The sequence below is a fragment of the Apostichopus japonicus genome, chromosome 11, assembly GCF_037975245.1.
Source record: "Apostichopus japonicus isolate 1M-3 chromosome 11, ASM3797524v1, whole genome shotgun sequence".
Taxonomy (NCBI): Eukaryota; Metazoa; Echinodermata; class Holothuroidea; order Aspidochirotida; family Stichopodidae; genus Apostichopus; species Apostichopus japonicus.
In genome coordinates, this window is record NC_092571.1 from 3,908,607 (window position 1) to 3,925,709 (window position 17,103).

The following is a 17,103-nucleotide window of genomic DNA, read 5'->3' on the forward strand; positions in this document are numbered from 1 at the left end:
TCAGTGGTCAACGCCGGTGCTTTCCAATCAAAAGGTTCGAGTCACTCCAAGATTAATGTATGTCGTCCAGTATTTTCATAATCAGGAACGTTAAATATGAATGTAAGAGACTCAATTCGGTCAGCTTGCGGCTTTGATAAGCCAACGAGGCTTCTTCGCGAGTTCCTTCTTGCAGGAGGATTTAAAAAAATACACACATCATTTGCTGAAAAACAAACTTTGCTAGCATTTTTTTTCGCAATCTGGGAAATCAGTCTCTTCGAGGAAACTTAAGGTCCCTGAAAAAAAGCACCGTGTAATGGTATCCCCTCGGTAGGATCAGGGACGATTATATTAGAAAACTTTGACGACTTCTTCTTCATCGGTTGGAGACATGAACATAGTTGCGGAATTGGTATTATTTGGGTAATGGTTTCCATTAGTCCTATTCTGTACTTCAGAGGTCAACTAAGGACCAATATTTGCAAAATAGCTGTTAAAAGCATTGGAAATTGTATAAGGATCAGTAGTGTCACCATTTAAAAGAGCTTTGAAACAATGTTACAGAATGTTCGACTGTTTGGGTTGTACCGCATATACATGTTATATATTTATGTAATATTCTGTCTGCCATCAAGGAGAGAGGGGGGGGGGGGCTTAGCCCCGACTGATTCATACAAAATCCTCCCAGAAGTATGTGTCGTTACGCCTGAATTACGCACGTGTACCATGAGTACGGTCTGGCGTTAACTGCTTTCATATCATCTGACATAATTTGGATAACGTGTTAGCATCAGAGCCTGTGATCGTCCGAACGCAATGTGCTAATGAGGAGTCTTACCTTCGTTTCTTAAGTGTGGAAGGGGTGGGGTGGATAAGGGAGTTACGATTAAAGTTCGCTTTCGCTCATTACTGTATATAATCTTTTTGTTCCAGCTGTTATCAATGCTCACAGGATTTGCCCTCATTCGAAAAGTGGAACCATTTACGTGTACTGGGGGCACACCGACTGCAACTACAATTCGGAATTAGTGTACAGTGGTATGTGTAATATAAACGCGTGGTGCTTAATAAGCTTAAGTGGAATGATAGCACAGCTTCGAAACCGGTGCGCCATTCGGTCCGAGGCGCCGAAAGCACCGTTATTCGTCTGGTCGTGAAAGTCACAGCTTTTTCAGTTGTGTCAAAAGAATTGCTTGGTTTCAGATGAGAGAGCGCCATCGGGTTGACCACTGAGCAGGTAGCAAGGCTCAGGTCCGTCTTTGGTTTCTTGATTACACTAGACGAATTATACCTCTAAGATCCCGACACTTTGCCAAAATGACAATTCAAACAGTTATAAGGGTTCAGGAAGTTCTCTTCGATAGGAGGAAAGGGTTCGACAAGTGGTAGGATTCGGTGTCGTGATATTAGATGACAGGAACTGAGTATTTCGTTTTTTCTGATTTATTTTTAAAATAATTTGCATAGATATGTGAGTTTATGATTTCCATATTTCCGGAACATAAACCAATATAGATTTAAAAAATTAATTAATACCTTGTTTGGCTTTTCTCATGTGACCTTTATAAATTCGTGACACAGACACTATGACATCTTTATCTTTACGTTGTTTTCCTTGCTTCCTTCATCAACTATATTTGCACAGTCTCTACTCTCTATTTATACACAAAGAAGTAAGTTTGTTCTCAGAGTTTGTACAGTATTATAAATCCCAAATCGGATCTGTATCTCTTCAGAATTCGCCGCCGGTTCGAGGCACCGAGACCTTCCCGGTGCAGGTTCTAATGTTCTCTGTGTCCCGACTGATCATGAATTTGATAATCCTGTTGCTGATGAGGGAGGTGTCCGAGCATTCCTCTACAGTGTGGAATATCAGATCCCTGACTTCCCACTTTACCAATGTTTCAACTTTTATATATAACAGTTTATAAAGCCACTGGCCGATTCTCCCACCTTATAGTCCCAGGGAAGCAAACATGCCCCTCTGATGAATGGAATCTTGAATACGAAGACTACTTAATGGCTGAACGGTCCCATGGTGTCCACCGCAAGTCTCAGTTCTTGTGTATGGATAAAGACTCCCAACCCATGGCAGGATCTGAAACATTAATAGTGGTCGACTAACAGTGGTAGAGGCGAGGTGCTCTCACATTGGAGGGGCCTAACCGTGCGAAACGTACACCAGCGGAAATGAACTTATCTGCACACTCTGGTGAAACATATGGACTAGACAGTTTACTATTTTCAGATTGGGACCTAACAATCGCATGAGTTTATAGACGATCACTGCAATATCAAATAAATGTAAACGTTTTAAGTTATATTACAATGATGATGAGAAACTAGTGTACTGCTTTACTGCTTTAGTCACCCAGAGTTTAAACATTTATTCGGACGATTTATTCGGAACGGATATGTTGATCATCGTTAAGTATGAAATCACAGTACATAGATAAGCCTGGCTCGACTTAACAATATTTTAATTTCCGCCCTCTTTATGTGTAAGTGATTAGATTGTCATCATCGCGTATTCCAAACCCTAATAAAACAGCAATTTCAATTCATGTCTCACACATTTGTACGATCGTCCTACTTTAAAACAGCATACCGACGGAGCCAAAAATGGTCAACATCTCCGTTTGGGGTGGGTGGGAGAGGTGGTATGAAAGTATTCATATATACTAATACGTCGGTAATCAACAGTGGTGAAGTATCTGTAACTTAAAGAGCCAAGTTACTTAAAAAAGCATCTCTCAAGAAAGGACGGAACTGGTCATGATGTGGAAACCACATTCAACACATTAAGTCAATTACATGTCCAATGCCTAACGGAATTTGACTGGATATTATAAACCAATTACAAATATGTTAACGTATTCCTTTACCATTATAGTTCAGTCCTCTAGTATGCCCGTCGCCACCCTTAAGGCGTTCCATGCGTAAGCCACGAAAGTTATAATATAACTACTGTTCTGTGTGCTTTGGTTCAATACATAGTACAGTGTAGCGGAACACAGCCTATATCAACCTATATAGTGATACCAGAAGCTGAAATTCAATATTCTCAAAATGTTCAAAAGTGGAAAGTATATTCTAGGCTGTTGGAATACTTGTCATCAGTTGCATCTTTATCATATCACATAAAGACAAATTGAAGGGTATTTTTGTTTTTGGTTTTCCTTAAAAACGACTGCGAAAATGTTAGATTATGCTGTAATAGTTTCCGAAATATTAAGTTGCATATCATAAATATATAGTCAGTATAAATTAAGCTGAGAGACAAAAGTAATAAAGGAAAGTACTTCCTCTCAAACCAGGATGGTTATAGACTACTATGCATTTTAAAACACGATAAAGGATGACCAAGATAATTATAGTAACTGAGCAAAATATTGATTTCAAGTGGGAACTATCCTCAACGTTCCCGAACTTTAAGTTTCCTTCTATGTTGATCGATTTTCTTTGTGCCAAATTCTTTTCGGAAAAATCTCCCGCCTGTTGTGCCGAGTGATTACATTCAATCTGTTTTTATTTTGACACGTTTAAATTTCACTTCGAGGTTTGGTAGTGAGGCTGCTGTTTTTACGTATTGGTGACGTTAGTGTTAATCCTTCTGAAATCCTTAATCTTGATGTTATTTTTTCTTTATAAAAACTATGTAGCCCTAATATCCGCTCATGTAGCGTTCGACAGTTTTTTTTTTCGTAAAAAGGCGACTGTTCAAAAAACCAAATTCTTACAACCATGTTTATCGCGTAAAAACATAGCTACGGTCCCTCAAAATCCGCACATGGACAAGTTCGGAATACTAATCGGCAACGCACAGGCTTAGTATACCGTCATCGATATGACACAGATTTCACGACTCAAGTCAAGTCCGCTAAGTACTTCAGAAATCATCATGGAGGTTATACAACCCTCGTAAGATCAAGTGTCGATTATTGTCAGCCTTGCGTGAAGTCCAAGAGTGCAAGAGTTTGTTCTAAATCTTGTTCGCAACAGCGCGGGGTCGTCACGCCCCAGTGCCCCTGCATTCCACTGCCCAGGGGAAGAGGGGAAGAGGGGGTAACTTGCGGCCCAGACGTGGGCTTAAGGGTTAACGACGGCAACTACTGAAAGGACGCCTACCACATGAATTATTTGCCGACTAGTCACAGCTGCAGCATGAACCATTTGCCCACAGGAGAATTTTTTGATAACCTTTTTTGGGAAGGGGGAGGGGAGGAGGGGGAGGGTCGCTCCGCGCTGCTTTTTTTGTTGCTATTATTACTGTATGTATACTGGATCTTTTTCCGATTATGAAAGACGGACACGTTATGAATTACGAACCTTATGAACAATGACCCTTATGACTAATGGTCCTTATGAATATCGGGCTGACCCCAGTAGTTGAACATCAATTGACACGTTTCAAACACAATTCTGTAGAATGTCAATTGATACCACAGCATATATGCTGTGTCTTGGTTGGCCCAAGCAGTGTGAAATTCTCAGGGAGATGAAGGTGAATATTCCCTAAGAAAAAATATTGTTATAGAGGGGAAATTTCCTGCAGTGTTACACATGAAAACCTAGGCATATGGCTTAGTAGCGGTATTGCTACTGATCTTTCAGAAGCTCTGGAAATAAAAGAATCGTCAAAGTTTCCCAAATACAGGGCGAATCTTTATGTAGCATATGTGCCTATAGCAACGTATCGTAACCTATAGTAAGTAATTGCTACAGGCCCCTAGTCTGAACAGTGAAACTTTTACTCAGTCGGAGACAGAACCAATATTGAAGCCACAATATAATTAGCTACAATATGATTAACATAACATGATAGCCTTACTAGCTGTTAGCCTTCAATGGAGACTTAAAGATCTTCTTTATTGGTCCCAATTATAGCACACTATAGCTAGGAAAGTTTTGTGATTACGTAATCGACCTGCCACGGTCGTAAACCAACCTTTAAAGTTCTAGACTGTACAATTAGCCTGCTTAGCTTCTTAACACCATGTAGGCTCTTTGAGTAAACACTGTGTGGAAATATGTTCATGTCTACAGTGTATACGTAGTTAATCATACAGCGTTCACACAAAGACCCTCATACAAGAAAAAGTAGCTCCGGTAAATTTTCATCAGTCGCCAAATATAAAACTATGATTTATCGCCGGTAAACTATGCTTATCAGTCGATAGACATGGTTTATCGCCGATAAACCTTTTATTTTCGGCGAAAACATTGTTTATCGTTCGAAAAACCAAGTTTATCGGCGATAAACATGGATTTTCGAGAGATAAACTTGGATTATCGAAAAAAAACTTGGAATATCTAATGAAAATCTATGTTTATCGTTCGATAAACCATGTTTCTCAGAAAAAAATGTTTATCTGCCGATAATTATGGTTTTTCGGTGACAAACCATGTTAAGTGGTCGATAAACATGGTTTTTCTGCCAATAAAAATGGTTTTTCGAGTGATAAACATGGTTTACGGTCGATAAACATGGTTTTTCGACCGAAAATCCATGTTTTTCGATTTATTGAGCATTTGGCTTGCCATATACGATATACGTGAACAAGCATATGTTGAAGGTAGATGTAATCGCTAGGAGTGGCGTGCACGGCATTTCAAAGGTGGGTAGGGGGAGATGAACAATTCTGAAAATCCACCGACTGAGTTAGGTAGGTGTTGACCTATATGGAAGGGCCATAGCTAATGAAGGATTCTATAAAGGAGGGTGTGACCCTGGGGTGGTTGAAGCCGCCTCCAATACCGTGGACGTGGGGGGGGGGTGTCTTGCTGTTGTCTCTCGGAAAATAATAATTAAAAAAAAGTCACGTGGTGCACTCTGAGGCATATTTGGGCCATAAAATGATGAGCTCTAATCTAAGTTTGTGTATATTAAATACTCTTGAGTTTGTGTGTGTGCTTTGAAAAAGGTATAAACACCCTCTTCCCCCTAGCAAAAAGATAAATAATTACTTGGCTGTTTGTAGTCGGTAACAGATACTAGCAGACATTAACCGTGATATGGTTACATATGGAATGATTTCCATGAACGTAAACATCCCCGTAGACGTGCGACTGCCATTTATTTTATAACTGTACATAATTGGTACACAGTAATCGAATTTCCTACATGCCAACTGATTGCGCAATTCAAATTAGTTGGTGGCGTTAGTGCGCATGACTCATAACTACCAGCAGCTAGCGAAAGAAAAACAAAGAGATCTTCCTGGGTATCAGGTGGCATTAACATACCTCGGTTGACCACAAAGTAACTCAAAACAAACTTTAATTTTTGATTCTGAATTTTTCCTTGATAATAATGCGGTAATGTCATTCTTTGCAGTTAGGGATTAGAGGGGAGGGGTGTGGTAGGGGGCAGGTTCAATTCTTAATCCAGGGGGTACAAGTTTAATCGAGATCGATTATATCACAGGTGGTTGAGAAGTGCTCTTGTCGAATATCCTTAATCAACAGAATGTTTATCTATGACTACAGACATTAACCGTGATATGGTTACATATGGAATGATTTCCATGAACGTAAACATCCCCGTAGACGTGCGACTGCCATTTATTTTATAACTGTACATAATTGGTACACAGTAATCGAATTTCCTACATGCCAACTGATTGCGCAATTCAAATTAGTTGGTGGCGTTAGTGCGCATGACTCATAACTACCAGCAGCTAGCGAAAGAAAAACAAAGAGATCTTCCTGGGTATCAGGTGGCATTAACATACCTCGGTTGACCACAAAGTAACTCAAAACAAACTTTAATTTATGATTCTGAATTTTTCCTTGATAATAATGCGGTAATGTCATTCTTTGCAGTTAGGGATTAGAGGGGAGGGGTGTGGTAGGGGGCAGGTTCAATTCTTAATCCAGGGGGTACAAGTTTAATCGAGATCGATTATATCACAGGTGGTTGAGAAGTGCTCTTGTCGAATATCCTTAATCAACAGAATGTTTATCTATGACTACAGACACAAGCGCTACAATACAACCTATATATTTCTTATTCCTTCTTATTCTAATTCCTACCCAAACCTCTACATGCCGTCTTTGCCTGAAAGTTGATATGTGAAAAGACAAATATGACACAGTGAAAGCTCTAAAATTAGTCATTCATCCCACACCCTCACCCACCTCATCCAATCATCCAAGGAGTGCATTCACCATTGTGAAATTATTTTCTATGAATCCAGCACCCTCGCAACCCCTTACCAATATCCGATTTTTGTGTAGATAGTTGCGATTATCTCCGAAAGTAACATAAAGATGGATCATTTTTGTGGTCCATTGTCAAGCAAGTATAGTAACCATTATTGATGCTACGTTACTGATGCTATACCATAGTTTACCATGATAATTATACAACGAAGGCTTAGTACGCACAGAGCATTGCTAAAACTGAAAACAAAAATGTGGCATATCGTGTTACACGGACAAAGAAATATGTTTATGTTTAGTAAGATGATAGTACAAATAAAAATTATCTGGCATCCTCATGTTTCATGATCTTATTTGTCTGATTTGTTTTTCTAAGTCTGATCTCTGTTTTTGCAACAAGATACAACAAGATGCTAAACCAGATATTGATCAGGTTTGTTGGTTTTTGGTCCATTGACAAGCAGGTTATAAGCGTAATAGATGATACGTCACCGCTGCTATACCGTAGTTAATCATGCCAAGCTTTACAATGTAGGCCTGGTACGCACATAGCATTGCTAAAACTGACAACAAAAATGTTGCATATCATGTGACACGGACAAAGAACATGGCGTTATTTCTGCCCTACGCTAATGGGGCACACGTCCAACCCGACCATTTGTGCCTAAGCAGTCGGGTCCAAACGTATTAGATACACCGTCTGAACATTTTTCCGCCCGCCTCGCCAGGCCTAGCTAAGTTAATCCGCCCTTTATCTTCGCGATATCACGTTCGATTTGCCCGAGGTAATTGTGCACCGTGTATCATCCATCAGATATGACCTCGCGGGGTCGCGCAAGTCCATTGGAGTTCCCTAACAGTGCTGTAGGCCTAATATATATAAACGTTATGTTCATGGATAATACTAGCAGCACTAGTATCGCAAAAGTTCTTGTTTCTTCGACAGTTCTTAAAGTTCAAAGTGATAGTAAGTTAATAGCATCACAGTAATTTCTCACTATTTCAATAATAAACAGTTCTACAAGGAGAACCTCCTTGGTTGCACAAGCTTCACAATTTATTTACACTTCATTGATTCCACACAATAGATCCAAGAATATCTATGTAGAGATTTCATCTTGTGCTCAATAGGGAGGATAATCACGTAACTATCTGTGATAGTCTGTCGTCAGAGTGGGGGACATGAGGGGTATTGATGCCATCTAGTTGTGCCCCAGATTTTCTATGAAATACTTTTATGGAGTAAGATTATAGTACCAATGAAATTTATCCGCCATCATCATGTTTTATGAACTTGTTTGTCTGATGTGTTTTTCTGTTTTGTGTTTCTTTGTTTTTGTAAAACAAGATACCAGCAAGATTCTAAAGGTTCCAAATATTTAACAATACTTGGATAAAGGAGGAGTTTAGAAGCCATTCTATAGCCAAGCAGCCAAGATGATATCTTCTTACTTCGTGCTAGCTGTGTGTCTCTTAGTGTGTGTGGACTTAGCAAAGTGTGATGCCTTGGAAAAGCACAAGGTAAGTAGACAACAAAGTCAAGACATTGGCGTTTATTAATTTATAAATTTAAGGAGGTAATGCAGAATATTGTTGAGATGCTTTTTTCTTCTCAATGGGGTTAGTAGAGGTGAGTAAGAGTCAGTGTTTCACGATCCACCAATTTCGTAACTTTATTTTCACGACCATTGGGTAAAGGGTGTATGCGACACAGTTCGGATGATCTAAAAGCTATCCCCCTCCCCGCTCCCACCCTGGCAATTAAGGAACATTTCTATGGTTATCCTTTTGCCGTTGAGGCCGTTTGTAAGCAAGAGTGCATGTAATCAGTAAAGGCATGCTGTTGTCAAGTGGTTTAGCTTATTTCCGGTGCGACCGGCCGGTGTATAGGGAGTGAGAGACGTCCGCTTTTCTTAGGAGGGTGCAGTAGAGGAAACGTCATCCACTGCAGGCCACAACATGCATGCGACCGCGGATCTTGTCTTCACACATGCTCACTGTATTTTACATGCCCGAGGATCTGTCCGATACAAACGACTTGGACGTTCCTCCAAAGAAGGGCGTGAATTTATGCAAACCACAAATCTGTATTCATATTTAAGTAAGTAAGTAAGCAAGACTTTATTATTCAAAAAAGGAAATTTGTGTACTCGCACTACAAAACAATAAGACGGATATCTAATGTAAATATATCATATGTAAATATGTGGGTATATACAGATGATACGACAAGGAGGATTAGAAAAATCAACGTAACAGAGTATAATTAAATGGTTTCATTGCACGAGGGATAAAGGAATCCCGGTATCTGTTGGTTTTTAGTCTCTTGCCATTTGACTGTCATGCAGTTGATCATCGAGAGGGTGGATTCATCCCATATAAAGTCTAATATAGACTGAAGAAGAAAATGGTAGACCGAATCAAATGAAGGCAGAGACTCTCTGCTCTCTTAATAAGGCTATTGATATGATTTTGTCTGTATTATTAACGTTACCACCCTAACAGACCAAGCAGTATCGCCAAACCCCACAAATGGTAGCACTATAAAATAATTTTAAGATTTCCGGACGCATATTAAAGTTGGACATTTCCTAAGACAGTATAATAAAGTTTAACGACGGAAATCAATTTACATTTCTTTCGTCTTGAAAACATTTAATTCAAGAAAATTTGTATCACAATAATTTACGAACGATTGCAGCTAACTAAGGTACGTACTATCATCAATATCATTAATTAGACCAATCATGGCGGTATCATCAGCAAATTTAATGAGTGGGCATCCTTCCTCCGAAGATCTGTAATCATATGTGTATAATGCAAAAAGGAATGGTGCTAGCACTGTCCCTTGAGGGTCTCCCTTATTAGAACAAATTTAATCAGAACGACAAGTAGGGCTAAGTTTAAAAAAATGTGTTCTGTTTGTAAGATAATTAATGAACCAGAGAATTATGCCATTGGGAACCATCATTTTTATAAGTGTGTCGACCAATATATAGGTTTTAATGGTATTAAAGGCGGATGAAAAATCAAAGAATAAAACACGGGCAAACTTCCCACGACAGGAATGTTCAAAGGTGGGAAAAAATCCTTTCAAGGATGGTATCTTTACAACTATGACTCGATTGGTATGCAACTGAAAATGATCTAAAAAGGGAACTACAAATGGTTTAAAACGTTCTAAAAATAAACGTTCATAAATGTTCATAATAATACAATTCATGTATTACCCATGGTAGCTTCCATGATATAATGTATACCGTCACTGGCCCGTGAAGATATGTTCCATGCATATCCTGCATGACATTCAAAGCCATAATGGACATCTTTCAGCTGCTCAGTGCATTTTCTGTATCCCTTTCTTTTTTATTGTTAGACCATTCCTTTTGATGTTGTCTTAATGTTTCTGGCCACATCAGAGTGAACGATTTCATCAAAGCAAAAGCTTTGTTTTGTTTTTCATTATTATGTTTAACTCATTTATATGCTCTCGATATAAACAACTACTGGCCTGTCAAAAAAGCTGGGAAGCGCGAGATTGTTGTTATATTACATTTTAAATTTTGTGGTATAGACACAGTTTACATGCTAGTTTTAAGGATATTCCGGTGGCAAGTTACATAACTCTGAAAGATAAACTAATTCTCGCTGTAAGTTGGAACCCCTATCTCCATAACTTGTATATCTAAATCGATCGACCCGCGGAATGATTGTTCCCTATTTTGACATTACTCCAGGAAGTGTATCACAGTAGAAGGTCTGTTATGTCATCATGACATGGCGGTGTTCTTCAATAGCTTTACTTTTGTATTGTCATGTTCTTGTGGATTTATCCTTCATATGTGATACATATGGAAAATGTACTTAGTTGTGAATTTCATCAAAATGCAACTGTTTTTCTTGAGAAATGTATTACTTTCCTTTATGACTGAGTGACTTTAACATTATACAAAATTTAAACAAGCAATTGCCACAAACAGTTCGACAACATCACCAGATTTGAAGAAAAAAATGTCTTGATCAGATGCATTATATTCCCACGATTTGTTAAACCATCAACCTTAGCCACCACTATTAATTGTTGACAGTGGTAGGTGATTTGATCATTCAGTACATTTTGATATCGTCGCAATAAAATTGTTGTATGCTGTATATACTAATATCCCACAGTTTTATAAAGTTCTTCAGTGTAATGCTCTTGTTCTTTGCAGCGTAATGGACTCATTACATCACCCGAATCCGATGACAGTCTGCCGTCAAATGGTGGTAAGTACCTGTCTGACTTGGAATGACTCCGTATTCATCCTCACATCACAACACGGTTGCAATGTAATTGTACTATCCTTCATGGATGTGTACCCGTAAGCTACTCTATGCATGTTGGAAACCTAGTTTATATATAAAGGCAACCTTTAATTACTTGCACTGTATCATAACCAAAGGTGAATACCACTCATGGGCTACGCTGCGAGTGCGCACGATTTTGAAGGCCTACGTGTTGTATGTGTGGTATCTACTGGGGCATTTTGACCAGGGATTACAAACGGAAGTCGCATTTTGAAAGGAAACTCTAGCTGTACACTATATTCTATACTTTAAATATATATTTTCTAATGAATGATGCTTTAAATGATAAGATTACACTACAATAAGCATACCCCATCCGCTCCAACACAAATAATCTCACAAATATGCAACCAAACACAGACGCACACATCCACAAATTGACCTCAAAGCAAAAGAACTGACATAAAATAATTATGCCTTTCGCAGGTTCAACTTTCCTCCCAGCCAACATGCAGGCATCTTATTTTCTCGGTCAATGCGTAATGTGTCCACCAGGTGACCCAGGACCTAGAGGGGCCCCAGGGTCCCAAGGATTGCCGGGACGAGACGGTCGTGATGCCATCCTTTTTAGTAAGTACAGATTTTGTTATTCATTTGATCCTCTGTGTATTGGCAATTACTAAGAATGAACCTTTCACACGCCGTGTGCAGCTGACAGTAGTTCAGGTGATGAGAAACGTGGAACCGCAATCTGCTACTCTACTAATACCTTTAATGATCTACATATCGACTTTAATTTTAGCCAGTACCAGGAATCATGTTTTAGTTTTGTTCTATTCTCACATATTCCAATTCTATTCGGAGAATGCTCTAAACTAGAGGAAATTCTCTGAATGAGATTCTGTCCCAGCTTTAAACTTCCTTCTTTTTGAGGAGATTCTGTTCTGGTGTTAAATGAGTGTTGCTGAGTGTTGCTAAGGTTTCGCCTAAGTGTTGTACTTTCATTCTAAGTATTGAGACATACCATGACAACATTCCAGTAATTGTTTCCTCCCTGGCGGTATACATATGATCACACTTAGAAATTTAACACTAAATTAGGATATCCCGGGACAGAATATTCTGTGTTGCCTCACAGTCAAACGTCCCCGTTAATTGCATAATCACAAACAATTGTTAAGCTCTTTCCGTCATCGGGGAAAATGGAAGATAATTATGATCATAACACTATGAACATCAAGAGCCATCGCTTACATTCTTTATATTATGAAAGCCCATGTTATCATTATGATGTCATTTTCTTACTTTAAGTATATATAGTTCAATTTGTAAAATAAAAGTCCAGGCGCTTTGAGAGGAGAAGAACTCGGGGGGGGGGTGGGATAAGGTCAATATAAAAAGCATAGGCTCTCTATGTCCCAAGGCATGGATGTCAGGTGGTATCTATCACGTGTTTATCATATTACACAAGGTATCCACTCTTTTTTTTTTGTCTACGTGGACATTACTTTGCGGTTATTTTCATGTAGATCCAGTTGATGGTCCGCCTCCTAAACCACAACCTCCAATACCACCACCTCCACCCAAAGATGGTCCATTACCGGGTGCGACGTACATCAGATGGGGAAGAACAACTTGTCCTACAAATGATAGGAAAATTTATGAAGGTAAGATATCCCCTTTGGAGAAGACTAGGTAATGTGTTTAACAATTTTGGTATGTTTATTTTACCCATCCGATCCCACCTCATATTCCCACACATACACCGTGAAGACCACATTCTTCCAAGTGAAGGCATGTAAATGCACGCACTGGCGAGGAATGTTGTTTCGAGATTTCAACGGCAATATTTAAACCCCTCACACCCCTCCCATTCTTATTCAGAAAATGGAACAATATACTATGATATAATCAGTTGTAGCAAACAAGTGACAATATTCTCCTCATTCTGCATGACTGTTCGATTGACAATTGTTTGAATACATTTTTATAGAGAGTATTAATTAACGTAAGAAAAAGGCAAAGGTCAGTGAAGTTCAAGGTTAATATACTTCAAACGTGGAAGGTATGCGATGATTAATTGATGACATTTCAGACTGATAACATCATATTGGTCATACACAGAAATTTGGGATGTGATCTAACACAAAATGGATTGCCAACTTGTTGTCTTGAAAATCGCTAAAATGGAACACAAATATCTGTATATGCTAATCCTTCTGGGGTTACCCTGCCTCTCCCCTTCACCCAGTAAATGATTGTTAGAAATGTTCATTCCAAACAAATTTCAAGAATAATTCAGTTATTTCTGTTGACAACATTTGATTACACTATGTTTTCAAATCTCTAATAGGGAACAAAACATATTTGAAATTGCTTCAGCGCCATTTGACCCACAAAGTATTTGCCATCTTTTCGGCACCCTGCACTCCAGCCAATAACAATGTACCCACTTCAGAATACCCTCATATACCACTGAAAATGCATTATCAAGAGATTCAAAGATCCATTTTGAATTGCACTCCTTCCCCCTTGATCCCTCACATGTGATTATTTTAAAAGCCTATGTCAACTCAATACTCCGGTATAGAGTAATGGGAGGAGAATATTGATGAGATATTGCAGATGTCATTAACGTTTGTTAAATTGCTAATATAAGAGGACCTATATGAACTTGATAACTGGGCCGCTACTCAGGCAAATGACCATGGCGAAATCATATGGTTCCGTTTACTACAAAATTACATGGCTAATTCGGAAGGGAATTGAACCAAGTTGCCTCAGTGTAACAAATCGTGGGTGATATCACTAAAGTGCGCCCTTCTTGTTTAGTTATCAGTGGAAACAAGACTTTATTACTTCTAATTTTCTAATGAATAAAACAGTATTAGTGTAAATGTATAGTGTTTCTTCTTACAGGTGTAACGGCTTCAAGCCATTACGCTCACAAAGGGTCAGGCAGTAATTTTCTCTGTTTGCCGATGAATCCCATATTGAGCCCACACTCTAACCATCATCGCCGCTCGTACATGGAACCCCGCGGATGGCCAAGTCCCGCTGCATCCCCTACCGTCATCAATGCGCCTATTTATGGAACGGAATACAACGAAGCTCTTCCGAATAGTCCGAACATTCTGAACTCTGAAGCTCCATGTGCCGTTTGTCAGGCAACCGGACGACAGAGTGTTGTGATGATTCCGGGATCTGTTGAGTGCTTTGGCGAAGGTGGGTGTCCCCCCTACCCTATTCTCAGTATTTTCCATTGTTTTCTTGAAGTATAATAAGAAGCCAGCAATGGTCACAATAAGTGTCTTTATGTGGATTTTGGCAATATGAAAGCACTGATACACAAAACGGTTTATGTTCAGTTACCAGTTTCGACTACCTTCCAGAAAGGTATGTTGGATGTTGATGTTGGATTATTTCCCATACTTGGTTTGACTTCATTACAAGGATTATTGCACATACTTTTGCTAGGAAGGCATGTGTTGGATTACTTTCTCTTTTCCTCCCTGTATTTTACATTGCCGTTGTGCTCATTATTTCCTTAAACTTGTATATGTTTTACTCTTATTATTTCAACGCATGTCCGCATGTCCCAGCTCGTGTCTATGTCGTCACCCGATTCCTTGATCATGTACTTGTCATTGGCTTAGTACATGTTATTGACAATACCCATGTTATTGACCAGGTACTTGTTATTGACCATGTAGCCTACTTGTAATTGACCATTGTAACCTACTTGTTATTGACCATGTAGCCTACTTATTATTGAACATGTAGCTTACTTGTTATTGGTCAGGTCCTTGTTATTGACTATGTTCTTTTTATTGACCATGTCCTTGTTATTGACGATGTCCTTTTCATTGACCATTTTCTTTCTATTGACCATGATCCTGCTCCTCTCTACATTCTTCATCTTGTACTTGCTATTTCTCATGTCCTTTGTCTTTGTTTATCTTTGCTCCAGGTTGCTTTCTTGCTTTTCACTTTCATTGCTCTTTGCGGTTACAAGAATCTCTTCCTCTGACCAATTTCATTGCTTTTGCTTAAATCTTTGCTGTTATCTGTTCACCTTTGTTGATGCTTTTGCTCGTGTCATGAACAAGACAAAAAGATAGGATCAGGTCATGGAGAAGGGAGTGGAAAAGAAATGCGACACGAGCAAACTCTTTCTGTAGCTCATACTATGGTTCATTATGTTTTTTCGTGTTCTTGCTGTTGTTACTCGTACCTTCTTTATGAGATATTCGTAAACATGGTCATGATCTATTATGACAGTTGTCATAGCAAAAGGTGCCATGGTAAAGTTAATGTTCATTAGTAATGAGTCTTGGCGGTAGGGAATGGAGGGGGGATTCTTGGTTAGTTGAACGAGGGTGACATGAAGACCACATCGTGGAGGGTGTGTGCTTGGGTATATATTTATCTGTTAAATCTGCACTTTTGTGCTAAAAAAATACCCAAACGACCTATCAGATTTTCTCCACACGTGGTAGAAGGTATAAAGAACTTACCCATGATATAAACTTATGTGTTCTCAGTCTTTAAAATGAACAGTCATACTAGGTCTAATTAGGCAAACTGTAACTGTTCTTCCAGAATTCTAAGGACAAGCATTTAAACTGAGGTAAACGATCACGGGTTTAATAGTCAAATGTTTACCTGACCAATATTCTTCAAGTGGGAAGGTGTCATCTGTAGGTAACGTGTGTATTGCAGACCATCAGAACGTAAAATCAAAGCACAAAGTTAGTAATTAAAGTAAAACGTGATTTTGCTTAAGGTCTAACTGCAAGGGGGAATATTAAATTGTCTTAAGAAAACTGACTGTGGTAACTGATGTCAAGTGTATTATGGTACGCTAATAACTGTGAAAATTCTCCACCACTCTACCAATATTCTCAAAATTTTGCCGTGATAACATGCATCGTGATAACGACTTGTGCCTTGAACACCTTCAGCACCAAATATCAAAGGTCAAAGACATGACGACATATGTTGACTAGACGTGCCTTTTCTTACATGATATTTTCGTATTGATTTGTAGGGTGGACTCTTGAGTATCGGGGATACATGATGTCATCTATCTATACTGCTTACAAATCTGAATTCATTTGCGTCGATAACAACGCAGAAGCAATTCATCGTAGCGGAGCGAGCAATGAAGAGTCGACAATTGTTCCAGTACACGTTAAGTGTAGTTCAAACGGTGGAGGTCTCCCGTGTGCTCCTTACGCTGATGGCCAAGACTTACCTTGCGTAGTGTGTACCCAGTAATGAACACTGGCATTATCAGCGTAAACACCCTCAAGACAAATTGTTAACTTCATAATTGATATTTCAAAGACATTCAATTTTCATATTTTTCTTTCCTACCTATAGACAAATTAACATTTAACAGTGATTCGTATCACTGTCGCAACATTAATGATCGATGGTTAGGTTAATAACACGATGGATTTCGAGAAATAAGAGTGAGAAAGTGACCCTCAACTGGGTTCACTTATGAACTCAAATAACAGTTTTTTTAGGTCTAGAATGAAAGCGCAGCAGATAACATGCTAAGCAGGTTTATGCATATTGGTAGCACACATCTAGTAAAAGTTGTATTTCATACGGTGAAGGGCTCATATTGAACTATACCAATAAATAAAGAACGCAGCAAGA

The 17,103-nt window shown here is 38.9% G+C and overlaps 2 protein-coding genes across 2 annotated transcripts in view; both read left to right on the forward strand.

The window, feature by feature from the left end:
* The window catches only part of LOC139975801 (uncharacterized), a 218,521-nt gene extending 201,418 nt beyond the window's left edge, over nucleotides 1-17,103 (forward strand). The window contains exon 7 of the transcript XR_011795882.1: nucleotides 16,959-17,103. The gene's annotated coding sequence lies outside the window, so the exon portion shown is untranslated. The remainder of the gene's footprint in view (nucleotides 1-16,958) is intronic.
* Nucleotides 8,523-17,103, forward strand: LOC139975800 (uncharacterized). Its single transcript, XM_071983996.1, has 6 exons — nucleotides 8,523-8,667; nucleotides 11,358-11,412; nucleotides 11,920-12,063; nucleotides 12,963-13,100; nucleotides 14,353-14,658; nucleotides 16,484-17,103. The coding sequence occupies exons 1-6, from the start codon at nucleotides 8,584-8,586 to the stop codon at nucleotides 16,711-16,713; spliced, it is 957 nt and encodes a 318-aa protein (XP_071840097.1). The 5' UTR covers nucleotides 8,523-8,583; the 3' UTR covers nucleotides 16,714-17,103.

Coding starts and splice junctions, on each gene's coding strand:
- LOC139975800 (XM_071983996.1), top strand. CDS start 8,584: ATGATATCTTCTTACTTCGTGCTAGCTGTGTGTCTCTTAGTGTGTGTG. Junction 13,101..14,352: donor TGATAGGAAAATTTATGAAG/GTAAGATATCCC, acceptor TTCTTCTTACAG/GTGTAACGGCTTCAAGCCAT. Junction 14,659..16,483: donor TGTTGAGTGCTTTGGCGAAG/GTGGGTGTCCCC, acceptor ATTGATTTGTAG/GGTGGACTCTTGAGTATCGG.